Genomic DNA, 25137 nt, shown 5'->3' with positions numbered 1-25137 from the left:
CATTTGGCTCCTGAACCCGCGCCATCTCCGTAGCTTCTTCACACTCAGTTCTCTTCTCCAAGTGAGGCGCCGCCATTCGGTTCGAGGGGGACGGGGAGGGGTGGGTGTTTGTGTGCAGCCACAATGCTTCCGCCATTTATATATATATACATGTTCTGAATTTGGATGTGGATGCTATATCATGCTCACAAAAGGACACGATTTTTAGGTGTTGAGACTTGAGAATGCTCAAATGGCGCGGATTCTGTGTGTATTATTTTAAATTCTTGCCATTTTTGCTTTTTAAGATAAATATTTCAGACAATATTTCAAATGTTACAGATACTTACCATCTGTTACTCTACGTATTACAATTTTATGCAATAAAACAGAGTGGCTTCAATGGCGTTTACCTTTTTTCTTTCCCCTTTTCTTTGAGAGGTCAATGGCGTTTACTTAAACATATTAAAAAGTTTTAATTTGATTGTGAAAATGAAATATCAATAATTTCACTGTTTTTACAATTTTTTTGATAGAAAAATTATTATGTGCATAGTACGTGCAGAAATGTGTGTGTGTATATATATATATATATATATATGTATATTAAACTTAACTATAATATCTAAGTAGCTACTTAGAACTTTTTGTTTTTAGTGATTTCAAAATATTGTCCAATATCAATATTATTGTAAAATTGACCAATTAAAAGTTAACTCATTTTTCATCTTTTTATGAATAAATTTAATTTAATAAATGTGATGATGCTTAAATAGGTTCAATTGCGAAAGCTTATATTTTTAGAAAAGTAATTTTTGTGGATAAAATTAAAAATTTTAATAAAATTAAAAGAGTTAGTGTTTGTAAAAATAAAAAAATAAAAAAAGTAAAAAACAAATAAAAATGAAATTAGATAGTGTTTGAGGGTAAAACACTTTAAAACGAGTTTAATTGATTAAAAGCTATTTTATCTTCATGTATAATTAAAAAGATATTATTTGTTTAATAATTGCACTTGTTGATGGTCAATAATAATTATTTTTTTGTCAACACTAATAATTTTTATTTAAATTAGTATATTTCATATTTAATTTTTTACAAATATTTATCATTTGTACTATTAAATATTAAATAGTAATAGAAAAACTAAATATTTAGTTCAATAATATTTCTCACTAAGTAATATAATTGTTCACCCATACACAATAAATAAATTTTTATGATTGCCAAAAGAGAATATTCTATTTATATTAATTAATCATATTTAATTTATATTTTTTATGATAAGAATAAAAAAATAATATATCAAATAAAATATAAAAATGTGTAAGATATTAAATATGTGAAAATATAAATATTATTAATATAAAATTACTCAAATTATTTGAAAACTCTAATACAACTTTAGATGTGCAATTGAAAATAAATTAGAAAAGGCATTTATTAAGAATATTATAATGAGCATAAAATAGTTCAAAAATATAAATTTATTTATAAAAAGAAAAAGTAATACGGCTAAAACATGTAAAAATATTTTTGTTTAAATCAAAGACTGAAAAGTAGTTTTTCATACTTTCTTAAACACTCCCTTAATGGATGGTGTACATCTGATATCCGGTGAACGGTGATGTAATAAGCATTTGGTGGTTGTTTCCATACAAGACTTCTCTTTCCATTAGTAATCAAGGTTGGGCCCGGATCAGTTTATATTTATCTCCTGTCTGATCCAAGTAACAAAATGCCACGGGTGGGTTGGTTAGAAACAGGATGAATGCCACAATGGCTCAGACTAATGGACCCAACTATTGTGCTTTCATATCTCTGAAATATTAAAACACACCAGCGCATGCGGCCAGAGAATACAACTAAACAAGAGAATTATGCAGTCTTTCCGGCAGTCCCAGATTTGTCCCATCATTCGGAAGAAGTAATTCCTCATAGGTCACGTATGATCCATAAACACACACCCACACACACACAGTTGCCATGTAAATGTGGTATCTGCACAATGAAACCATATATTATGAAATCTACACTTGCCAAAAGTTTCCTTTATATACCAAGAGACATGACTGTAGGACTTAAAACAAAAATTAAGATTATAATACAAGTCATTGCAATCTTTGGCCTTGAGGTTGAAGATCTGAAGGATCAACAAGGCCTTCTAGGACAACAAGCTCATCCAACAAAGATAGCTTCTCCTCTTCAAGGGTTTTGATATCATCTTCTATCGCTTTCAACTCTTTTCCTAATCCAAAGCTTTCCTCCTCCAAGAGCAAATACTTCCGCCTCAGAGCTCTGTACTCATTTCCAGATGTCGAAGGGTCTCCCGATGAATCTGGGATCAATCTTTCTGGTTGGAACAACGGTGAGACATCATTTACTGCTCCTCTTTTTGAGCCCTTCGGCCCCTTTTGACTGGAAATGGTTCGTACGTCATGGGATCTTTTCATACTGTCTCCAGGTGATTGAAACATTTCAGGGTCTTGCGCCAAAGCTTTCTTTTTTCTGGGCTTACTCATCAAAGCATTGTTTACCAGCATATTCTTTTGATCTTCCATTTCTTAATCAGTCTGATGGGAGGCTCTACACTGTTACAAACCCAAAACACAAAGAGGGGAAGATTTAGTGGCCACTGAATACCAAGGATTTTAACCAATATCAACTTTCCAAAAATCAGAATAAGATGCCATAATAAATGAGGTGTTGTGATCAAGAAAAGAACTAAGGAATTACGGCAGCAGTTCTCAAGTAATATAATCTATACAAGGTGTGAGTTCATAAAGTAAGAACCTTCAGATAACAGGAGCACATAAATGCGATCTAAATAACAGATACTATCAACCAGGGGTGAACAGAAGAAGCTATCTTGGTTTCGAAAGACAGACAGCATTAGTTCTCCCAGTCTTAATTCACGCCACATTTTGATGTTCTTATTGTTTTCAGTAAGTATTTAGCATCCCTTGTTTGATTACTTTATATATCACTCCATATGAATATGGCTACTGGACTAGCAGAGTAAGGTGCAGGAATTTGAACCGTGGTTATGCTTTTAAACAAGTGCAAAGTCCAGTTACATAAGAACAATGAAACGACGGAGACGCTGAGATAACTGCATCGAACACTATTTCCATCCTATCCTAACACATAATTGTGCTGTGTTATCTTATAAATTTAATGTTTCATTATCATATTACTGAAATTTGACAATTTACACGAAGAAAGAAAAGGAAACTACACAGCACACACCAACTGCCAATAAAAAAAAAAAACAAAAAAACAAAATGGATGAATCTTAACTAAAGTATAAAATCCCAAAATTGCTCTTTAAAAAATTCAACCTCAGAAGATCTAAACCAAGAAATCCTTACAGAAAACCTAAACTCACAAAGGATTAAAATTGAGTTTTTGTGGGAAGCACTCATATTTGTGAACTAAATGTTAATCATAATTTTAGCAGCAGATCAAGCATAAATTATTCACTTAAAACCGGAAATCAGAAATCAACTACGGCTTATTGCTTTCGCGCGCTAAGCCGGGTAGAGCTAGAAAGGCATGCCTTCGTCAAGGGTTAGTGGAGTTTCCGTCCTAAATAAATCAGCACATACCGACGGTCAAGCCCTCATCAACATCGGCGGCGTCGGCACAGGTCCGTCGGCCCACAACTCTCTCTTTCCTCCTTTTTCTTCCCCTTCTTCTCCCTTCTTCTATTCCGTTTCCTTCCCTGTGATCTCGTCTTCTCCGTCTCCTCTTTTATTAGTTCTTATCAATATGTGGGCTTTAGAGTGTAAATGGGCCTACTCCCAAAGCAGGAAGACTTCTACTTCACTTGGGAAACAAAAACTCTCCCATTATTAAAAATAAGCTTCTCAAAATATAATTTTGGTCAGATATATCTCATGTATTAGCGTGTAAGATATATAAGATTACCTAAAATAGAAATAAGTTAATCAAATGTTAATTTGTATTTTTACTCAATATTTTTGTTAATATCAATAAATTTAATTAATTTTATTTTATAAAGGGCTATTTATTAAATAAAAATAAACATTAAAAGTACTATATATAATTTCTCAAATTATAATAAATTTATGTATAATTACATCAAAACATTATAAAAGGAACCCTTTCATTTTCTCTCAAATAGTTAACTGGGCCACTTGAATAGTTGAGCTTGTCGGGCTATAGGTTAGTGGGCTTTTGGATGGCTTCATCTAATGGGTTTCTGATCGGCCCAACAATGTGACTCGCTGGCCTAAGATAATATTTGATTTGGGCCTACTTAATTATCATATTTGTAAATGGATAATTCAGCCCGTCAACCTGGCCCATCATGGGTAAGCTTTGTCGAAGAACAGGGTCGTGTTCATATCATACTGACTTTGTGGATTAAAGTTCTCGTATTGAATTTTTTGAAGCTTAGGAATCTGGATTCAGCTATTTTCCTTTAAAAACCCGTGGACCCATTCATTCTAATTCTACCCAACTCCAAGGTCCACAATTCGATTTAAACGTTAGACCTCCCCCCACATTCAAAAGTTCAAAACTCCCTTTTTCCTTTTAACGGTCATTCTTAGACAAATTTCAACATCCTTCCAGTTTGTGTTTGTGTGTTCAGAGATCTTGTTGTTATGGCGACTCAAGTGGAAAATTCTTCGTTCACAGCAGTTCAAGCGGAAAGCTTTTCCACCCCCGCGAAAAATCACCACCACCCCAGTTCAATTTCAAAGGTGAGAGTCGTGTTGAGAATTCGGCCCTTTCTCCCTCAAGAAATTTCTTCAATAAATGGCAGTCCTATCTCCTGTGTTTCTCTTCAAGAATCGGAGCCTTCATCCGACGAAGTTACTGTTCTTCTCAAAGATCAAGAAACCAGGTGTGCAGTTTGGCCATTGTTAATGGGGTGGGTTAAAGTTTCAAAATTTCGGATTTTGTTTGGAGTAATTTTGTTTTGTTTGTGAGTGCAGTCGAAATGAATGCTACAAATTGGATGCTTTTTTCGGGCAGGAAGACAACAATGTCAGCGAGATTTTTGAGAGAGAAGTGAGGCCTTTGATTCCAGGAGTATTTGAGGGTTATAATGCTACTGTCTTTGCTTATGGGGCCACTGGCAGCGGAAAGACTTACACTATGCAGGTTTGATTATTAAACCAACTGCTGAACAATCAGAGACTCATCTCCTTTTACTACCCGAATCAACAAGTTTGGGCTTTAGTTAAAGTCTACTTCTTATAATATGGTACCTAGTTCCTTAGTTTTTGATTAATGCCTAAGTGGGCATAATTATCGAACAAATCTTATGTGCTTGTTGGGGGGGGGGGGGAGATACGGCAGGCAAGGAAGTGATGAATCAACAACTACGGTCTAAGGGCCCCAAATTATACTATGTCATCCACTCAATGGAAAACATATGTCCTTAATATAAGTGAGAGTCGCATGTTGTTGGATTGTTGGGAGTTGGTATATGCCTACAATTTGCATGCTCTATATTTATCATTGAGTATTTGTCTTCAAAACATTAGCAATAGTTGCAGGGGTGTGCGTAGTTGATACATGGTTAATTTACTTTTTTGTCTTCTTGAGCTAGTTGGATGAGCTAAGCAAAGAGCATGTCCATCCTGATGAGGACTTGACTTACTTAAGTAATTGATAATGTCCCTATTAAGTTTAATTCAATCATGGACCTGTTGTAACTTAATCTGTATGTGGAAAAATATAATGCAGGGAAGTGATAAACTACCTGGTTTAATGCCGCTTGCCCTGTCAAGCATCTTGTCCATGTGCAAGGGTACAGAAAGTATCGTTGCAATATCTTACTATGAAATCTACCTGGATAAATGTTATGATCTACTAGATCCTAAAGAAAAGGAGATCATGGTCTGGAATGACAAAGATGGGCAGATGCATCTCAAGGGGCTAGCTCAAATCAAAGTTGACTCAATGGCCAAATTCCATGAGGTTTTCTCTTCCGCTCTTCAGAGGCGAAAGGTTGCACACACAGGCCTCAATGATGTATCAAGCAGGAGCCATGCTGTGCTTGTTGTTACCATTTCCACCCCATCCCATGATGTTGTTGATAATGCTGTCACTGGGAAGCTAAACCTCATTGATCTAGCAGGTTTCCAGAGATTTGAATATTTTCCTTGTCCTTTAGTTTATGGATCTCATCAAGGGTCTTTTAACATTTGAGTATTTATCTAATGAAATTAGGAAATGAAGACAACAGGAGGACATGCAATGAAGGAATTCGACTTCAAGAGAGTGCCAAAATAAACCAATCTCTATTTGCATTGTCAAATGTTATTTATGCACTTAATAACAACAAGCCTAGAATACCTTATAGAGAAAGCAAATTGACACGCATATTACAGGACTCTCTTGGAGGAACAAGTCGGGCTCTTATGGTCACCTGTTTGGTAAATCAACTAATCTTTTGAAATATTCATCTTTCTCTCTCAAGAATCCAAAATTTCAGAGGAGCATTTATTAACTCAAGCGATCTTTGGCAATAGAATCCAGGAGAATACCAAGAATCTGTTCATACAGTTAGCTTGGCAGCTAGGTCGCGCCATGTTTCTAATTTTGTATGCTCGGCCCAGAAAAATGTTAATTCAAATGTGAAAGTGGACATGGAGGCAAAGCTTCTTGCGTGGTTAGAATCCAAAGGCAAAACAAAAAGTTCTCAGAGAATGGGGCTATGCCATTCTCCATTTCCTGGAAGAACTCCTAGTTCTGTGAAATCCACGAGGAAAGTGAATACATGTACACGTTCCAATGATACAAAAGCTATTAGAGACCAACTCTTGGATTCAAGGAGGTAACAATGATCTATTAGTATCTTACTACAATACTGATTGATGCCCTGTATATTCAGCACTAACTTTTTATCTGCAGGAGTCCATGCATAGCTGGCAAAAATCTATTTCATGGTGGAGTTTATGCAGATAAAAGTCAGGTAAGTTTTAAACTTGGAGAGCTGTTTGCAGATTATGGTTTAATTCCCATGAAATGTTTTAGAATGTGGGAGGTAAATTGGAATATGGAAATTGTAAACCTGTACTTAATAGAAAACCTAGCTTAAAGGTATTCATTATGACACTCTTGGCCAAGTTCATTTAGATTGTGATAGCTCCTTAAGTAATTCTCATCATCATTCATCCACCGAGGCGGATGTGATATATACAGACAAAGGGTTAGAAGTTTGTGTGGGTCCATATTTTGATGTTCTAGTAAGTCGCATCATTTTCTGTTGTTTCACAGGCTCAAACCCTTGCTCCTGCTGAAACTAATAAAGAGAGGTCTGTCGCCCCACCTTCTGCCAATGCATCACAACCAAATTCAGCTATTCCTGGTACAATACCTCAATTCATTCTTATCTCCAAAAGATTAAACTATTGTCCTAGCATGTGAAAAGATCAGTTTGTTCTTCAGATGAATCATTGTCTGGAGAGGAGGAAGCAGGAATAAGTAAATGTGGCGATGCTGGTACCCTGTTACCAGTAAACAAGGAAATTAAAGAGCTTCAGAGTCCCCAAAGAAAAGTCCTTTCTCCTATTGACGTCAACACTGGAAAATCACATTTTATTCCTTCAGATCCAAAGACTCCTAAGTTGCACACCATATCAGATGGTCGAGAAAATAACTTCCAAGAGTTAGGCACCCCACTTGATAAGTTTACTGCTCGGAGTTCTAGCTTAAAGGTATGAGCCTATTTTTTATCTTGTGATTCAAGGAATCAGCTCTGTTGTCCATTCTGATGAATGTGATGGGTTTGATATACAGAGCTCTCTTGTCCAAGAGTACATCGAATTCTTGAATACAGCAAGCAGGTAACTCCTTTATAGTCATATTGTCGTTTCATGCGGTATTGTATCTTTGGTCATTCATCACTTGTATTGAAAGCCATTTTCATGCCCATGCTACTGCATATACCAGGGAGGAGCTTCTGGAGCTAAAGGTAACATTTACTGATTCTTATAAAAGGATCGGATTGCCGTACATCAAGGATACAAATCCTGAATTGTGCTTGTTTGTTAACTTGTAATTGTTGATTCAACTCATCCAGGGAATTGGACAGAAGATAGCCGAGTATATTATTGAACTAAGGGAGACGAGCCCTCTGAAATCCGTAAGAAACATCAAATTGATGATATGTACTTACACTCCATGTTGGGAATGACGCTGAAATTTACTAAATTTTCATTCTTGGGATGATTGCAGCTAAGTGATCTGGAGAAGACCGGCCTTTCACTGAAGCAGGTAAAGTATAAAATGTGAATTTCGCAATGAACAGTTAGCTCTAAATTAAAACTGATGGATGAAATTCGTTCTATAGGTGCACAACATGTTTGGAAGAGCTGCAAGAGGAATATTAGAAAAATTCGTGAACAACCCCTAGTTGTGTTCATTTTGTCATAGTTTGTTCTCTTCCTACTCATATGGTTCTCTCTTTGGACCACTGTTTGTTGTATTGTACTATTACCCAATATGCGATTTGCATTTCATACTTAACAAATATTCTATCTTTTTATTATTGGAACTACTAACAAATTATATGTTAACTTTAGTAAAATATAAGTTGAGTGTTTCTTTTCGTTGAGAGAAAACGCAAATGACAAAACTATTACAGATATTTTTTTCTTGTATGTCATAAAATATTTTCCTCATCACTGTAAAATTTTTTATTTAAGCTAAAGTTATTAATCAAATGATGAACCTATCGCTATAACTACAATATGTAAAGTGCAATAATTCATAATTTGGAGTGACTTGACACGTGGCAATATGTTATTCAATCAATTGCCACCAAGTCCAACCCATCATTAACCCCCAAAGATTATCCGCAAAAAGTCATAGTAGATAAATTCTTGGATGGAAGAATTTGTTACTCCAGGAGAGTGCGGCAAAACTACGTCAATTCAAGAATCAATAATGATGATCCATTATAGAAATCTTGGTGTAAGAAAAAAGACTAAAAATGAAAAACGGGGAACATTAGAATAACTAAAGAGCAGAGACAGAAGAAAGGAGAGGAACTTCCCCCAAATATTTCATCAGGACTCCAACAAGCAGAAGCAACAGCAGAGATGTTAATACATTACTGACCCATTTTTTATATGGTACCGTACAGAGAAGCAGACTCCAAACACACAAAGCAATCATTTCAAACCCACACCATATGCCCACCCTACTTTTATTACAAGAGGACACTTTTGAGACTTCACTATCATCATCAGAGGATAAACGATTCACATAATTTTGGCCTCTTAGACACAGACTCAAACTTCCTATATATTATTATTAGCACCAATCTTCTTCTTCATCTCTGCTTCAGAGCCCTATTCACTTGCAATTGCATGGGTCGCAGGTGCAGTTACCTCCGCACTTGCAGCCGTTCTCTGCAGCACCCATCACTGTCTCTGATTCCTCAAAATATCTGCATAATATCGTTAAGAGTTAAACCATTGAGTAAACCGTTTTCCTTTCTTCCCAACCAAAAGTATTTTAAGAAAAACATGAAAAATTGAAATGGACGAATACGTCTTCTGAGGAGCAACGCCGAGGACGAGTCTCACGTTGGCGGCGCCGGCGGCCTCCGAGTAGCTCAAGTCCGGGTACATCTTGCACCTGCACAAGTCATCATATTCATAATTCCCGTAGCTGACAGATTATATCAATCGTAGCTTCCTTTTTCAAATGCAATAATTCGAAAAACATAAAGAAATAAAGTCGATCGGCAGCCAAAAAGAGAGGAGAAAATCGAACGAATTACCCTCCGCAGCCATTGCCACACTTGCAGGCAGAGCCGCAGCCACAGTTTCCTCCACAGCAAGACATTTTCTTAAACTTTCTCTTGTAAAAATGGATTCTTCGGAGTAGTTAAATAAGATCAAACACTCACAAAACGCTCTTGGTGTAGAGGATGTAGCCATGGCGTCCAATTTATAGTGAAGTGGGATGAGTGATGGTGGACATCACCCGTACACGTGGAGAGATCTGGTGGAACGGATTATGCCCCACGTGGACCCACATCGGTACCGTCAATCAGTCCACGTCCTAATCAGTTGAAAAAGTAAATAACTTAATTATGGGAGATTTCTTTCGATTAAAAAATTAGTGCATTTTCTGGGAATGCAGGAGCTCCACTGGATTCTCTCTCTCTCTCTCTCTCTCTCTCTCTCTCTCTCTCTCTCTCTCTCTCTCTCTCTCTCCCTCTCTCTCTCTCTCTCTGCGCTCATCTTAGAGATATTTTCCACCATCCAATTGCTTGCTTGGAAAATTATGCAAGATTTTGTTTAAATGGGAAAAACATGCAAGATTTTGTTTAAACGGGAAGATTACAGTCTTATAATTAGAAGATTATAAATTTTAGTTGTATAGATATGATAATAATTTTTATTTGTATACTTCTTCCAGTGTTTTTGGTTCAAAATTATTTTTTTTTATTAATGTAAAAATACATATAAAATGATAATTTGACATCTCAACAGAACACTATTATATCATAATTATACGAAAGTTTAGGCATTTTTCTTTGTGAGTTTATTACAACTCTGTTTTTTGTTATATATATTAATATATTGATCGATTTGATATATTGCTTAATTTATTAAAATATTTCTGTGATAAGAGCTTTTTATAAAAAAGAAAAAAAAATTATTAAACTATCTTTTACATCAATATGTCCATTAATAATGCTAATTAATCAATGTTAATTTTGTAGGATGAAATTCTATTTGCTGGGAAATTGACTTATTACGCTAAAAACAAGGTAAGTGGTGTTGAATTTCTGTTGATTAAGGAATATGAATATGATTTGGTGTTAATCATGAACCGTAGGAAAGCAGCAGGACACAGAGATTGAGATGGATGTGATGATGTAGGAAATGTGTGTTTATGCATCTTAACTGTATTCTTACCTCATCCTCCTCTTTCATTTACTATCATACTGTTAAACTACTCATTTCTTACCAAATATTTGATAGAAGAGATCAAAAGAAAGGCGCTTTCTTAATTACAAGTATTATTGTTCCGACTTAAAGTCCTCTAGGATCTCCGACAGGTGACAAAAGTATGAGGAATAAAGAGTACAATTAAGTCATCCAAATGTCCATATGTGGTTGAATCCTAGCCAATTATGCTACCAACAATCAACAGTTGTTATTATGGGTTTTCGGGTCGGGACAAGTCGTGTTAGAACCGAACAAACCCTCAGATACACACGATCATATCCAGTTTTATTACTTTGTCCTTCTAGGAGGGTTGTTTATGTCCTTTTATACCTTTACCCCATCAGAGATCAGACATATAACATCGCCTTAATTTTCACAATTATAAAGCTTAATTTATTATGAAGTGATTAATTTAGGTGATATGCATGAAGGAATCAATAATACTTGATACTCAAAAATATATTAGTGCATTCTCATGACATGATCAAATTATTCTCTCATTTCCCACCACTTGCAAGAATTATACGTATAAGCATATGTAATTTTCACTATTTAACCCCCCCAATATCCCAAACTAATAAACAATTCATGTCTTTTTATATATTTATAGCTACAGCATGATGATTGAAGAGATGATTAGGTAGAAAAAGCATGGTGGTAATTAATTCATTGGGAGATATGCATTAATTAATATTTGTTGTTGTTGATGATGATGATGATGAGCTCATGGGAAATCCAAATCTCAACAACTTGCATGCATGCATGCATGCATGTCCTTACATATATATATATATATATATATATATGAGAAAGGCAGGCACCACATGGGGTGTTCAATCTTTGCTTCACCAATGAAGTGACATAGCATGAATTGAAAGACTGAAGAATAGAAAAAGATAGAGAGAAATGGTACGTAGCTTCTACTTACTTTTTGTGAGGGATGATGGATGAATTCAGGTGGGGGTGGGGGTGGGGCATAAATAAACTTCCTCCGTCTGGTGTGGATGGGGAATCTCTTTTTTCATGTGCCCAACAATATGACTTAAATGTATTTACACATCTTTTAAGTTAAGTTTGATCAAATTAAATCAATTACAAAATATGTGTATCAAACTTATTATGTAATTCATCAATTTTTTTAAATTATACATTAATCATTCAGCAAATGTACTCACCGAATGAATAGTTTGATTGGGATGGCAGGATAGGGTACTACTACTGCTCGTCGCTCGGTTTGTCATTGTCCTTTCCTCTTCTTTTGTGTTAGGTTTTTTCTAATTTAATTTTTGTATAAGATAGAGGGTTAGTTACATATGTGGTGAATTCAAATGCACACATGCATCCATATATGCCCAATGCACCACCATTTTCTCATTGCAGAATCAATCACTTTTTTCTTTTCTTCCGTCAGAAAAAGAAGCGAATACAAATGTTATTCTCTTCTCAACTCATAATAATATAGATAAATAGAGGTGGGAGTGCAGGGGAGGTGAGGAGGACCCAATCTCACTCGGTATTTCAAAAGCTACTCAGAATTATAATTTAAATCAAAAGAAAGCAGATCTAGAAGTTGGAAAGGATTGCAGGCAAAACCAAAACATTCGAACGCCCACCGTGGGGCTCGAACCCACGACCACAAGGTTAAGAGCCTTGCGCTCTACCGACTGAGCTAGACGGGCTTTTGTTATATTATGTTGTAAATAATTTATTTCATAGAGAATCAAAGACCTTTTCAATCCTACAATCCACTGAGCATTTGGGCCCTAGGCAAGCAGGCGGGATGGATTACAAAATTTCAGTCTCATAATATTCACAATCATCCCTATAAAAACATACCCCGCAAACTTCTTTTTAGTAGGCTTAGCCCAACAATCTTTCAGTCATTACTCATACAGATCTAGCCCTGGAAGGTTATATGGGCCTCAGAAAGATGATGAAGCTCTACTGGGCTTCCTTCAAACCGACACAGGCCTCACTGATCCAATTAATACATTACTATAGAATTGAAAATTAAATCAAATTATTTGATACCCAATTAAAATCAACAATAAAAGTTTGTTTGAATTTAATTTTTTAATCAAATTAAATACAAACATAAATCATCATACTTTTATCATATGAATTCAATCGTGCTTTTAATAATCAAATTAAACTCAAACACAATACTTTAAATTTGATAATAATTTGGACAAATTTAAACTATAATACATATTTCCGATTTGACTCAAATTATTTACAATCGGGTCAAATAGTAACTATAGCTCTCTTTATTTTCTTAATTAACATTAAAAACGAGATATTGAAACTAAGTATTCGATTCCAAGGGCATTAAATCAAAGGTTACAATCAGTGAGTTGAATATTAGAAAAGTTGATTGAGATAGAAGGTCAAGAATAATTAATAATAAAGATTGATAGATTATCTAAATCAACACAAACAAACAAACAAATAATAATAAGTTGTTTATAAATATAGAGCAAACCCCTGCAGAAATACTCCTTTTATCTCAACTTACATCATACTCACCGGATGGCTTTTTACATTATTGTTCAATAATTTTAATTACTAGCGTATGACCCGTGCTACGTACCAACTTAATTTAATCATGATTAAAAATATGTTCTATTGATATTTCAAATATGTGAAAGTCAATCATTTTTTTTAAAGAATAATTATAGTGCATCAACATCAATAAAATTTATCGAAATTTACAATGATAAGAACATATATATGCAAAAGATACGGATAAAATGAAACTATATTTTATTTAAATAAATTAAATGAAAACCATATTTATTATTTGAATAAAAGTAAGAAGCTTATGTATGGGTTTAGATAAATGGTGAATTTAGAAAGTAAATGAAAAATATAATTTATTATATTTGAATCCCAATGGTCTGATAAATGACAACATTAATAATCAACACGACTTTTCGCCTTAGCATTTTCTACATTCATATAATTTTACAACGCAATAGTAACATATATAAGTAAGGTATTTTTAAGAAAATACAACATCGTTATTTATCATAAACATTTAAAAAAAAAAAAACGGAAAAATGAAAGGTGGCAGTCAAGTTGGAGCTTAATAAGTTGATAATTTCATTTTTTAGGGGGAAAGAAAAAAAAAAGGGTCTGACTTTGGACAATAATGGAAGAATATAATGACTTTTAGGAAAGAAAATTCCAACTCCAACATGTCCATAAGTTGTGGGTATATGCAGATACGATTTGAATTATATGTATTTTATTTGAATTTGGTTGGAGAGCAGAAAGAGGATTATGACTTGTGAGCTACAGGCAACAGCTGTTTGTGTGTTGAAGTTTTAGCAGCCTATTTGTATTTGTTTGACATTCCCAAAGTCAAATATGAGAACACTGATCCATGAGATGAGAAGGCGTTGTGGTGTGGCTGTTTTCTGTCTTTCATACTCATCCTCAAACTTTCAATTAATAACTAAATCAACCTTCCTTAAACATTACTTTGCATTTAAGTGAAGTGAAAGCACTACATATTTATCTCTACATACCAAATTCCAAATCTTTTGTAATGGATGTTTTAGATATTTTAAGACACAATTATTACCATCCAATTCCAATCTATTCTTCCTCAAAAACCAAAACAAGTGGAGTTGTTTTAGTTTGTGAAATAATATATACCAAAATTAATTGGGTTGCACATAAATTTTTGCACAGTTGAATGGGTATATCCCAATCAAGTTTTGTTGGACTGATCGGGTGAAATTTCGTAATCGTGGGTTCGAGTTTAATAAATATAAAACTACGTCTATTTTTTTATAATATTTTTTTTGTATATTTGTTTAATTTAAATGTATATGCAAATTCGAATTATGAACATATTTAATTAATTTGAAAATTGAAATATGAAGTAGCATAAAAAAGAACATAAAATGGACATTTGTAAGATAGAGAAAAGAGGGATAGTATTAATAGAGGAAATGAAAATTGCAGAAATGATGGCATCCGAATCAGCATTCCACATTGGGGGTGCAAAGAGGCAAGTCGCAAGTGCATCCTTTTGACTTTGCATTTCCCAATACCCTTCAACTTCTCTCTCTCCTTTTCAAATAAACTAATAATAAACACTTTGTATTATTATTTATTATTTTTCTAGAAAACCAAATATTCCAATACTATTACTAGGAAAGTAACTAAACTATTCTCTATTCCATTCCCTTAAGCCAACTAAACTAATACACACACATATATATATATATATATATCATATGATTTCCATAGTCAACGCCCTCATCCCACCAAAACCAAAAGCATCGAATATTAAACAAATCATAAAATTTTAATCTCACCCCCCCCAACCCCACCTGTCCAAAGTCAACTCTCTCTCTCCTCCTTCATTTATCTCCTCCTCATCTCCTCTGCTCTTTCTTTCTTCTTCAAACTTCAATACCCAAACCATGAGCTTTCAGCTACACCCCTTTTAACCTCCTTCCTTTCTTCTATTTCTTTCTCTCTATATATATATTTAACAAGGACTTCTTTATTGGGTTTCTTCGAAAATGGGAAACGGGATTGGAAAGCTGAGCCTGTGCTTCGCAGGGGACGCCGGAGATATTTCCCGCCGAAGGAATGATATCGCTGTGTGTTCTGCGGACCCTCTTGACGAAGGTTTTGGCCACTCTTTCTGCTACATACCGCCGGACCCAGTTCGCAAATCCCAATCGTTGGATGATTCTTCCTCCGCAGCCCCACAAACGACGGTTTTCCGCACCATCTCTGGCGCCGCCATCTCCGCCAACACCTCCACTCTTCTCTCAACTGATCTTTTGGCTTACAGCAATTCCACTTTGCTCGACAAGGCTTCAGCTTTTGAAAGCTCGAATTTTTTCTCCTCTATTCCCCTCCAACCGATTCCCAGGAACTCTATTCACACAGTTAAATCCGGCCCGATTTTGAGGAATTCGGTCCCGGGATCCGGCCCGATGGAGCGTGGTTTCATGTCCGGACCCATTGAACGCAGCTTCATTTCCGGTCCCTTGGATAATCAGATTGATCAGTTGCAGAGGTACAGGCCTAAATCCAAGAAACGGGCTTTGGTTAAAAATTTTAAAAAGGTGATGTCTAGATCTTTTTGGAGTTTCTCTAGAGAGCTGAATAGTATTGAGAGAGAACATAATATTGTTGCGGTGAGTGGAAGTAACAGTGGGAACAGTAGTACCATTACTAGTCATACTTTGAGTAGTGAAATGAGCTTGGTTGATGAGAATGATGATGTTGGGAATGAATCTTTTGGAAGTCAAAATCTGCAGTGGGCTCAAGGTAAAGCCGGTGAGGATAGAGTGCATGTTGTGATCTCTGAGGAGCATGGATGGGTTTTTGTTGGGATATATGATGGATTCAACGGCCCTGATGCTACTGATTTTCTCTTGAATAATCTCTATTCCAATGTTTACAAGGAGCTCAGGGGGTTGCTATGGTGTGATAAGACTGAATCTTGTGAGAATACGATAACCAGCTCTTCTTTGTCATCAAAGAGTTTGGATAGTAAGGACAGGGTGGAGCTTGACAAGAAGTTAAGGGAAAAGTTGAGCAATTTGGGACCTGACGGGTTTGCAGATAACACTATGACCGTTAATCATTTGGGAGTTCTGAAAGCGCTGTCTGAGGCGTTGAGGAAGACGGAAGCAGCATATTTGGAGATTGCAGATATGATGTTGCTGGAGAATCCTGTGCTGGCGTTGATGGGATCTTGTGTCCTGGTGATGGTGATGAAGGGCGACGATGTTTATTTGATGAATGTTGGTGATAGCAGGGCAGTCTTAGCTAAAAAAACTGAGAATGATTCTCAATCCGGGAAGACGAGGAAGGACTTTGAAGAATCACTCTATGGCTATGAATACGAAAACGTGCATACTTTGACTTCTCATCAGCTCACAATGGATCATAGTACTTCTGTTAAAGAGGTAAACCTATTTCGTCAGGTCTTCTTTAAGGTTCAATGACCCCTTATCCCTCCTCTGCTCAATGTTTATTTACCAACTGTTCTGGTACTCTTTTCATCTCAGGAAGTGAGAAGGATTAGAAATGCACATCCAGATGATGCTTCTGCAGTTATCAACGATCGAGTGAAAGGTTCCTTGAAGGTCACCCGGGCTTTTGGAGCCGGCTTTCTCAAGCAGGTATATACCATTTTCTAAGCTTATAACTGCAGTTTTTGTGACTCTGCAGATGCATTGGCGTATTAAAACTGATCATCTACCTGTACCCACATATTACTTGAGATGCATAAACGATTTTAAGCTATGGTTCTCTAGTTGTCTGCCCTAGATGTAGTAACTTGCTTGCAGTGGCCAAGATCCTCACTAGAATAAGACTTGCTTCAGCACTTTAAATCTATAATCCATGTTGTTCTGCTTCATGTTCGTATTCATGATACAGAATTTTCTTTCTGTGAATCGATGGATAACATTATTATCTGATTTGCTTATATTACAGCCCAAATGGAACAATGCACTTCTAGAGATGTTCAGAATTGATTACATTGGAACTTCCCCATACATCACATGCTCACCGTCCCTTTGCCACCACAGATTAGAACCCAAGGACAAATTCTTGATCTTGTCTTCCGATGGCCTCTACCAGTACTTCACCAATGAAGAGGCTGTTGCTGAAGTCGAAACATTCATGTTAACATTCCCTGATGGAGATCCGGCCCAACATCTTGTTGAAGAAGTGCTATTTCGTGCTGCCAAGAAAGCTGGTAAGATTATTATACAAAAAATTTGCAGCAAATATACACACATACAACTGCCTAAATCTAATTACACGAATTTACATGTTCAACTGCAGGAATGGATTTCCATGAATTGCTTGATATCCCACAAGGGGATCGAAGGAGGTACCATGACGACGTCTCGATTATCATCATTTCCTTTGAAGGAAGAATATGGCGTTCATCCGTGTAACTAGCTCTAGGATTAGAGATACAAATAGGATTTAAAAAAAGAAAGGAAAAAAAAAAAACAGAGAAATTTTTCAGGAAGCTAGAAGCAAATTTTGTTTCTCTTGGATGATATACATCTTCCTGAATGTGTTTATGTTAATAGCGCATAAAAGTAGGTTATATTTTCAGAGTTGAAACGTATGATAGAAAAACTCTGTGTGATCTGCCGTTTTGTGGGGACTGTAAATGCTGATAACCCCAAAGGTTTTGCCCTTTCTTGGTATGTAATACAAGTTCAAGATTTTGTACTTTCTTGAGGTTTTGCTTTATTCTTCAAGAAGTGCCCTTCCGACACTGATAACTTTCAATACACAGACCAGACCAACTGGTCCAAATTCTTTTGTTCTTTCTCGTTTTGTATGTATGAATATTAAGCTGTCTTTTGCTATGTATCTCTCTTGTATTCTAATTAAACACACAAATGTACTTAAAAACGAAAACAATCAGAAAAAATTCAGTGCAGAATGACAGTGTCTAAAGGCAGCGATAGTGGTCTGGTTAAAAACCTACCAACTCTACATTAACATATAATCATTCAAAAGAATGACATAAATAGTTGACCAACAGAAGCAGACAAAACAGCTTTGCATGAAAACCTAATCCTGAGTACATGATTGGTTGGAGGATGATGCATATTACATATACAAACTGTGGGTAGGTTTCTAATAAATGTAATCGTAGCCCTAAAAGATTAGATACATGAACAATCAAGTCAAAATGTAGTACGTGAAATGAAAAAGCTCTCCTCTTTTTAAAATTATTGAGACAATTGCTTGTGGTTTTGGTATCTCTGATATCTCGTGACCACATTTATAATTTTTCAAAACCTAAGTTTTTGGATATTAATTATTGGACTATCGCTATCCATTGGGGGGCGCTTACTGGAACCATTAAAGTGATGTGACAGTGCCCCCATTTTCACGACCCGATCCGGATAAATGTTTATGACCCTCTAATGTGGAGAAGGAGAATGAGTCTGAAATTGGGTTCCCTCGTTCTAGGGAAGTTGTTGAGTGACTTGGGAGATGGGCAGAAATTTGAATATTGCCAAACTCATGTGGTCTGAAACCCTTCAATTTGACATTTTGACAACTACTTGAAAGTCAAATGGAAGTGCTCAGAAAAATTTGTTAGCTTCTTTTAATTACCATGATTTGTGCGAGGTTAAAGTTGATAGAGGCTAAGAATCTTGATTGCCTACACACTATTATAGTTAATGAGCCATTTATAAGTCAAACCACAGCCACATTTTTCAAGTGCTGCTGCAAAATAATCGCAATTCAAGAGTCAAATATGAAAAATGGCGTTTCTAGAAGAATGGATATAACAGTTATTAAAATTTTATTTATGGATTATTACATATTTGCTTTTAAAATCTATCCTTTTGGTTTCTTTTCTTTGATATCTAGAATGATATATATATATATATATTTATATATATATAATAGAAGAAAGAATTCATATAAATAGGAGTGGCTGGAGAGTCATTATCGTGGCCCATACAGATACAGCTGCATCAGTAGTTAATTAGACGTAACCATGCAATAAACCACGCAACTCGTAAGTTGACAATTTCTAGAGAATTTTATCCAAATTTGATCTCTTGAAATTCAACCAAACATATGAATTATTAAATTAAATACTTGTTTAGTAACTGATTACCATCCTTAAAGTATAGACTAACATCATAGGTATAAACCATTACATTTACTTTGTAATTGACTTGGAGCTTCAACCAAATAAAATTAGACTGGAATTTTCCCACCACTGGTGATCTGAAATCATTGATTCTGTGCAAAGTACTAAAGATCAAGTTTCGTTTAAAAATCTACTAGTTTCTTGAATAGTTAGGGGGTATTTTGAATTTTACAAAGATATAGAACAAGCAAGCATAAGACAGCCAATTCAGACCGGAGCCTGTGAATCATGGTCAGGACGGGAATTAATGAGTTGATTACACAGAAGACGAATAAGTCAATTAAGAAGCTCAACATTAATAAGATAACAGTTACCATTATGTCTAAATGGCATAGCTGTAAGGTTCCCATTCGATGTACCTTGTCATCAGCACAAATTGCAGACAATTCTGAATTTGCCTAGTTTTCTTCTCCGGCTCCAACCCTGTAGTCTAACAGGTAGTATTAGAAGTAAACAAGAATTCTGCCATTTAGCATCCTCTTCTATGGTAAGAAGGCATTAGCCGTGTGAGTATATCGAAGCTGTTTTGCAGACAATTTATAAGCTTTCCATGTTTCTGGCCTATCTATCACCATATGAACCTTTGTGTCCCAGCTTCATGCTTCCAAGAGAATGGCCGGAACAAGAACACATACATTGTGAAGCAATTGATGGCAAGATATAGAACTCCCATAACAAGCCAACTCTTGTGGTCAGTGATATTGGTGTGGAGAATCAAGAAGAAAAATGGAATAGTGTAGTATCTGAACTCTATCAGTGGAGCAGGAACAAGTGATGCAGCACAAGCAACAAAATATACCAGCACCCAAAGCTTCTTCTGATCTTTTGCTGCAAATAACAAACAATTAGTCAGCTCATAAGTTTGAGATCCTAAAGAGAATGCTTGAAAGAAAGCAAAGAGATTTGGACTTTGCACTAACCCAAGTTAGAGACAATAGATAGCCATGAGTAAACATAAAGTGGGACCATAAGGTACTTCGTTGACCAATGGAAATTGATCACTTTTCGCCAGAGATAGAAGGGATAATGCCGATTGTCTGCAAGGAGATACGGATGGGCTATGCTGCAGGAATCAATGAAACATTTCCCAGAATGTATAAGAATCCACATCAATTCCACTAAATTTTGCCACATTATGAGAATTTGGTGACCCAGCTTTGACTTCTCAAGCAAAATGGGAGATACAGAGTATATTATTCAACAGGCAGAATGAAGAAAAAGAATCCAAATAGACCACCAAGTTCTTTGGCAGGAGGACTAGCCAGTAACTTTTATCAAATGGAATTAAACAAACTCCAAGATATGTTCAAAAGAATTTATTGCAAAAAGCTTTTATATTACAACTACAAGGCTGAGCTTATCAGACGATGCAGAGGAAATTGGTCGATGCAAATAACATCCACATAAAAGACACATGATCCACAAATGAGTTTCATAGAATAACTAAAAGAAACATTAGTTTTAGAAATTGATCATTCTAGAGTTTATTTTATAATCGAACCTGAAAAATTGCACAGAGAGGAAGCTGATGGTAAGAGCCATGAGCCACTGAAAGAAATTAAGCAGTTTGTTCTTGCGAAACTGTTGGAATAGAACTGCAACCTGATCTAAAGAGAAGTGGACAGGAAGCATAAACACAGCAGAAACTGCTGCAAAATACAGCAATTGAGCAAAATGGGGAGAAACAGCATGTGCATCTTTAGCACCTGAAAGTCAGTTAAATTTTATCATTTCGCAGTTAGGGAAAGCAGGACTCTGTGCTTCATGGAATCAATGAAGAGAAAATTAATAAATTTTATTAATAATAAGAAAACAGAAGTCTCAATACCGAGAACAATGCTACCGTTCCAGCGGACAAAAGCAACAAAAGCCACAAATACCATAAAGAACGGACTAAAAGAAACCAAAAGCTCCCAGAAATGATTCCAGGAAATAATTATTATGTTCTGAATCTCATCAAAAAGTCCTGCATCATCCAGAAAAAAGTGGAGATATGTAGTTAGCAAACATGGAAGAAAGGAAAAGAAGAAGCAGAAGAGAATTGTATAACCAACTACTTCAAATCAATGCATTATTGAATTGTATGAAAAAATGATGTATATAACCTGATGAATGTGTCATTGGAATAGTTATTTGTGAAGGAAATTTGTTCTTATCCCTTGCACCACTACCGGCCCTCCGCTTTCTCAAGTTAGAGATCATTGATGCACCTTTACGGTTGGCAGACAAATCATCCTTTTCTCTCGATCTGCTGAAGTCAACTACTTCTGCACTATTTCTTTGGTGAGACTCTGCAAATTCTATGACGCCAGCACAAGCAACAAAAAGCATCCATATAATATTTGTTTGTCGTATCAACACCGACAAAGCCCCAAGCTACAGGTAAATGAATCAATAAGATCATTTCTGGTTCTGAGAAAACATAGAGGAAAAATTTAGAATTAAGGGTGCCAGGTTTAACTATAATACATGTAAAGTGACAAAATAGAATCTTTTATAACTATAACTCAGCTATATTACTTTTAAAAACAACATTTAGCATTATAAGAGAACCATTGAGGTGTATTGAAAAAGTGCTTTCATTGTTGTGGAATAAGAAGCCTTCGTATCTTAATGCACGTATTTAATTTATTTGCAGCTATTAGAGCAGGATTCACTTTTTGGGGAATATGAGACGAAGCAATAACAAGAATATTTCTAGTGGAACAACTTTCAGAGAGATGTTTCACTAATAGACCGAGGGATAAGTAATTCGACTCAGTCATATCCAGATCATGAATGTTTGGAATCCATATTATGCAAGAAGACATTGCTTTTGCTAATTCCAATTGAAGGGTGATATAAAGAGGTCCGTCTTGTTCCGGCATCATATCCATATCATTCATCATAGTTAGCAGTTGCAGCTCTGTTTCAAGGTCATGATCGATATCATTACCATCATCAATATTGTCACTATCATCAATATCACTATCATCCATAGGAAAAATATACACAAGATTATAAGGTCTTCTTCCCAGTCCCAATGGAGTATGCTGTTGTAAGAGGAGGCCACTACAAGAAGATCATAATTCCAAGAAACTCAATTATTAATATAAATATTTGAATTCTTCCATGAGATTTGCAAGCATGTGTAAGAAATTTCTGACAAAATTTAGTAATTTTTGTTGCAAAGCTTCTGGATGTATGCTTTAGTGCAGAAATTGATCAAAAAACTGAAGTCGTAAAAAGTTAAGTTAAGAAACTATAAACACAGTCCACAAGGCCACAATCCAGAATTGATATTCATAATAACAAATATACTTGAGAGATGACAGAAGTTTCAAATGAATCTTACCAGTGAACTTAACAGGAACTTCTTCTTCAGAATTAAAAGATACATGGCAAGTACTGCTGTTAGAGATGCCACATCTGTATAGTATAGAAAAGTGAAGAACCAGTGCAGTGGATACAATGACAATACCACAGCACGAAATGTAGCCTTCTTGTCATCAAGAGATGGTCTCAAATGGGTGATTATCTCATAGACCAGAATGCTACATAGTACCGACAGAACACCATTCGTGAGACGTAGAATCGAAGTAGAGCATGAGTCTGGAAATGAAGACACTGGTTGCATACAGAGCAATCCTGGAAACAAAGAAGCAACATAGGCAAGTGAAAGAAAGTACCTGCAAAAGTTTTAAATTACATAAATCAACTTCCTCTACTTGAAAGTTCTTAAACAAAATCTCGTAAAGTAAGTCTCTCTCTGTGTCATTTATAACCAGCTTAGCTCAGTCTCATTTAATATATTTCCCAACAATTTGTGAACGAGCGTAACATGTATCTGTTTTATAATGCAATATCTTAACATCTAAAAATGCATATATAAATCTAGACCCAAAATTGAACCAACAAACTTAAAATAGCAGTCTCATTTTTTATTCCTTCTCCAAATGTCAGGTTTACAATTCTCATCTCTATCTAAAAAACAATGGTCTACTTAGAGAGAATCATTTTCTACAGCTATCATTCAAAATTCTTAATACAATGAACTAGAAGGTTTTAATTTTTTCTAAATCTCAGGAAAAACCAAATGATTACACCCCCACCTGAATTTGAAGAGCAGAATCGAAGTAGAGCACGAGTCTGGAGATGAAGACACTGCTTGCTGCTGTTACTAGTAATAATCACTCCCATTCAAATAAATAAAACATGATCCAATTGACCTCTGAGAATAACCACAAAATCAATCATCTAATTTTCCTATAAAAAACACTTTGAATGATTCCGCTATGAACTAAAATGCCAGTTATTTCAACCTTTCACAAAGCTCACTGATAATGCACACAAAAATAATCAAACAGATTAGCACCAGAATCAAGTCAGACGATAATTTAAATAAAACAAAAAAGAAGTAGCGAATGAGGACTCACAGTCCAGGAGGAGTTGTGATCATGGGATCCCAACTTCTGAAATTGCCTCGGCAGTACTGCTGCGCCTGCGGTACGTGGAATATCTCATCCTGCATTTCCCCCATTGACATACAAATCAGATAATTTATTTACACAACAGACAAATACTCGCACTGTGTGTGTGAAATCCATCGTCATTTGTAAATGATTAGGTAAAACGAAAAGGTAAAAGATTTTACCATGTAGGGCTTGGGAACAATGCGATTGACAAGAATAGATACAGGTATCAGCCAAAGAATCACAATTGATGCAACAGCAATTCTACCCATTTGGGATAAAAATATGTTGCTTTGGGCAATTTGCTCGCGCGCTCTGGTTTTTCAGGTGATCTTTTGGTTGTTTCAGAAATGATGTGATAGAGGATGCGATTTATGTATAAAACGCGTTGGGTTTGTAGAAGAGCGCAGCCACCGTCCTCATGAAACCCAAGACCAAGAGAGAGCGTTTAACCAGTGGGGAAGTTGATTTTACGGAAAAGTATCATAAGCCCTCAAATTAATTTTGTTAGCTTAAAAGTTCATAAATCTATTCTTCCTCGAAAATCTTTGTATTACCATTTTTTATGGTCATTTGTGGAAACATCCAATTAATTAAATTTATCATTAAAGACCATTAAGATTTTAGAGTTTCTTGTTTTTGGTACCATCCTTGAACTTATTAGATTAAGAAATTAGTGAATTTTCCTTACGATAAAAACATTTTATTATTGACATTTGGCCGATTATGAAAATTTTCAGATTATAGAACTCTATAAAAAAGCTGAAATTAAAATTTTAATTTTCATATAGCATCCAAAACAGGGAGGAGGATATAAATATTCTTTATAAATTAATTATGTATAGATGATTTTAGTCTCGAATTTTGAAATTATGATTTGAGTAAGAAATTTTTCTTCTTAAAAATACTCTAATTCAAATTAAATTTAATCAAAATAAAATTGATTATACGACAACTATAATACACTTATCATGCCCTGTATATTACACTTGTTATAGGAGATGCAAGTTAATCCCACTGTCCAAGGGTGCGCTGACATTTCCCATTTTTCCCAAAAAAATCTTTGGAAACAGCTGCA

At 35.4% G+C, this 25137-nt stretch overlaps 5 protein-coding genes and 1 non-coding gene across 10 annotated transcripts; 2 read left to right on the top strand and 4 right to left on the bottom strand.

Annotated features, from left to right (window-relative positions):
• Window positions 1–1979: 1979 nt before the first annotated feature.
• On the bottom strand, window positions 1980–3758 carry LOC105174450 (uncharacterized). Of its 2 annotated transcripts, none has more exons than XM_011096562.3 (2): window positions 3588–3758; window positions 1980–2570 (listed from the first exon to the last, which is right to left on the bottom strand). In XM_011096562.3, exon 2 carries the CDS (start codon window positions 2538–2540, stop codon window positions 2091–2093), a length of 450 nt encoding a protein of 149 aa, XP_011094864.1. In that variant the 5' UTR covers window positions 2541–2570; window positions 3588–3758; the 3' UTR covers window positions 1980–2090. The 2 variants fall into 2 exon arrangements, with proteins under 2 accessions (XP_011094864.1, XP_011094860.1); XM_011096558.3 differs by having other exon boundaries at window positions 3539–3753.
• A 644-nt stretch (window positions 3759–4402) lies between these two features.
• LOC105174449 (ATP binding microtubule motor family protein) lies at window positions 4403–8537 on the top strand. Its single transcript, XM_088875446.1, has 13 exons — window positions 4403–4852; window positions 4944–5112; window positions 5701–6094; window positions 6187–6392; window positions 6489–6793; window positions 6871–6931; window positions 7237–7327; window positions 7408–7676; window positions 7759–7805; window positions 7912–7933; window positions 8042–8104; window positions 8197–8235; window positions 8312–8537. The coding sequence occupies exons 1-13, from the start codon at window positions 4611–4613 to the stop codon at window positions 8372–8374; spliced, it is 1971 nt and encodes a 656-aa protein (XP_088731572.1). The 5' UTR covers window positions 4403–4610; the 3' UTR covers window positions 8375–8537.
• Window positions 8538–8995: 458 nt separating this feature from the next.
• Window positions 8996–9909, bottom strand: LOC105174448 (metallothionein-like protein type 2). The gene is made up of 3 exons (XM_011096556.3): window positions 9749–9909; window positions 9517–9603; window positions 8996–9412 (listed from the first exon to the last, which is right to left on the bottom strand). Exons 1-3 carry the CDS (start codon window positions 9811–9813, stop codon window positions 9319–9321), a joined length of 246 nt encoding a protein of 81 aa, XP_011094858.1. The 5' UTR covers window positions 9814–9909; the 3' UTR covers window positions 8996–9318.
• A 2625-nt stretch (window positions 9910–12534) lies between these two features.
• On the bottom strand, window positions 12535–12607 carry TRNAK-CUU (transfer RNA lysine (anticodon CUU)). The gene has a single exon. It is a non-coding gene; the product is annotated as a tRNA-Lys (tRNA).
• A 2676-nt stretch (window positions 12608–15283) lies between these two features.
• On the top strand, window positions 15284–18256 carry LOC105174446 (putative protein phosphatase 2C 23). The gene is made up of 4 exons (XM_011096554.3): window positions 15284–16870; window positions 16973–17086; window positions 17403–17667; window positions 17757–18256. The coding sequence occupies exons 1-4, from the start codon at window positions 15467–15469 to the stop codon at window positions 17870–17872; spliced, it is 1899 nt and encodes a 632-aa protein (XP_011094856.1). The 5' UTR covers window positions 15284–15466; the 3' UTR covers window positions 17873–18256.
• Window positions 18257–19802: 1546 nt separating this feature from the next.
• Window positions 19803–24557, bottom strand: ALG10 (DIE2/ALG10 family). 4 transcript variants are annotated; one of them, XM_011096551.3, is made up of 8 exons: window positions 24242–24557; window positions 24024–24112; window positions 22943–23276; window positions 21714–21984; window positions 21437–21574; window positions 21110–21314; window positions 20529–20671; window positions 19803–20436 (listed from the first exon to the last, which is right to left on the bottom strand). In XM_011096551.3, the coding sequence occupies exons 1-8, from the start codon at window positions 24329–24331 to the stop codon at window positions 20177–20179; spliced, it is 1530 nt and encodes a 509-aa protein (XP_011094853.1). In that variant the 5' UTR covers window positions 24332–24557; the 3' UTR covers window positions 19803–20176. The 4 variants fall into 4 exon arrangements, with proteins under 4 accessions (XP_011094853.1, XP_011094855.1, XP_020553800.1 ...); XM_011096553.3 differs by having other exon boundaries at window positions 22943–23235; window positions 24242–24292; XM_020698141.2 differs by lacking the exon at window positions 24242–24557 and adding an exon at window positions 23700–23818 and having other exon boundaries at window positions 22943–23235.
• Between the last annotated feature and the right edge of the window lie 580 nt (window positions 24558–25137).

This window comes from Sesamum indicum, linkage group LG11, assembly GCF_026168435.1.
Source record: "Sesamum indicum cultivar Baizhima isolate 11 linkage group LG11, ASM2616843v1, whole genome shotgun sequence".
In the NCBI taxonomy this organism is placed as follows: Eukaryota; Viridiplantae; Streptophyta; class Magnoliopsida; order Lamiales; family Pedaliaceae; genus Sesamum; species Sesamum indicum.
Note: the sequence above shows the minus strand (reverse complement) of the source record. Positions and strands in the feature narration are given on the sequence as shown.

Bases quoted from the DNA above. Each gene is read 5' to 3' on its own strand.
- LOC105174450 (XM_011096562.3), bottom strand. From the start codon at position 2,540: ATGGAAGATCAAAAGAATATGCTGGTAAACAATGCTTTGATGAGTAAG.
- LOC105174449 (XM_088875446.1), top strand. From the start codon at position 4,611: ATGGCGACTCAAGTGGAAAATTCTTCGTTCACAGCAGTTCAAGCGGAA. The intron at 7,934-8,041 runs GTAACATTTACT...CAACTCATCCAG, and splicing joins AGGAGCTTCTGGAGCTAAAG to GGAATTGGACAGAAGATAGC. The intron at 8,105-8,196 runs GTAAGAAACATC...GGATGATTGCAG, and splicing joins AGACGAGCCCTCTGAAATCC to CTAAGTGATCTGGAGAAGAC.
- LOC105174448 (XM_011096556.3), bottom strand. From the start codon at position 9,813: ATGTCTTGCTGTGGAGGAAACTGTGGCTGCGGCTCTGCCTGCAAGTGT. The intron at 9,604-9,748 runs GTAATTCGTTCG...TGACTTGTGCAG, and splicing joins TGTGGCAATGGCTGCGGAGG to GTGCAAGATGTACCCGGACT. The intron at 9,413-9,516 runs GTATTCGTCCAT...GATATTATGCAG, and splicing joins GGCGTTGCTCCTCAGAAGAC to ATATTTTGAGGAATCAGAGA.
- LOC105174446 (XM_011096554.3), top strand. From the start codon at position 15,467: ATGGGAAACGGGATTGGAAAGCTGAGCCTGTGCTTCGCAGGGGACGCC. The intron at 17,087-17,402 runs GTATATACCATT...CTTATATTACAG, and splicing joins GAGCCGGCTTTCTCAAGCAG to CCCAAATGGAACAATGCACT. The intron at 17,668-17,756 runs GTAAGATTATTA...GTTCAACTGCAG, and splicing joins TCGTGCTGCCAAGAAAGCTG to GAATGGATTTCCATGAATTG.
- ALG10 (XM_011096551.3), bottom strand. From the start codon at position 24,331: ATGGGTAGAATTGCTGTTGCATCAATTGTGATTCTTTGGCTGATACCT. The intron at 21,575-21,713 runs GTTATATACATC...TGGATGATGCAG, and splicing joins TCCAATGACACATTCATCAG to GACTTTTTGATGAGATTCAG. The intron at 20,437-20,528 runs GTTAGTGCAAAG...TGTTATTTGCAG, and splicing joins ATCTATTGTCTCTAACTTGG to CAAAAGATCAGAAGAAGCTT.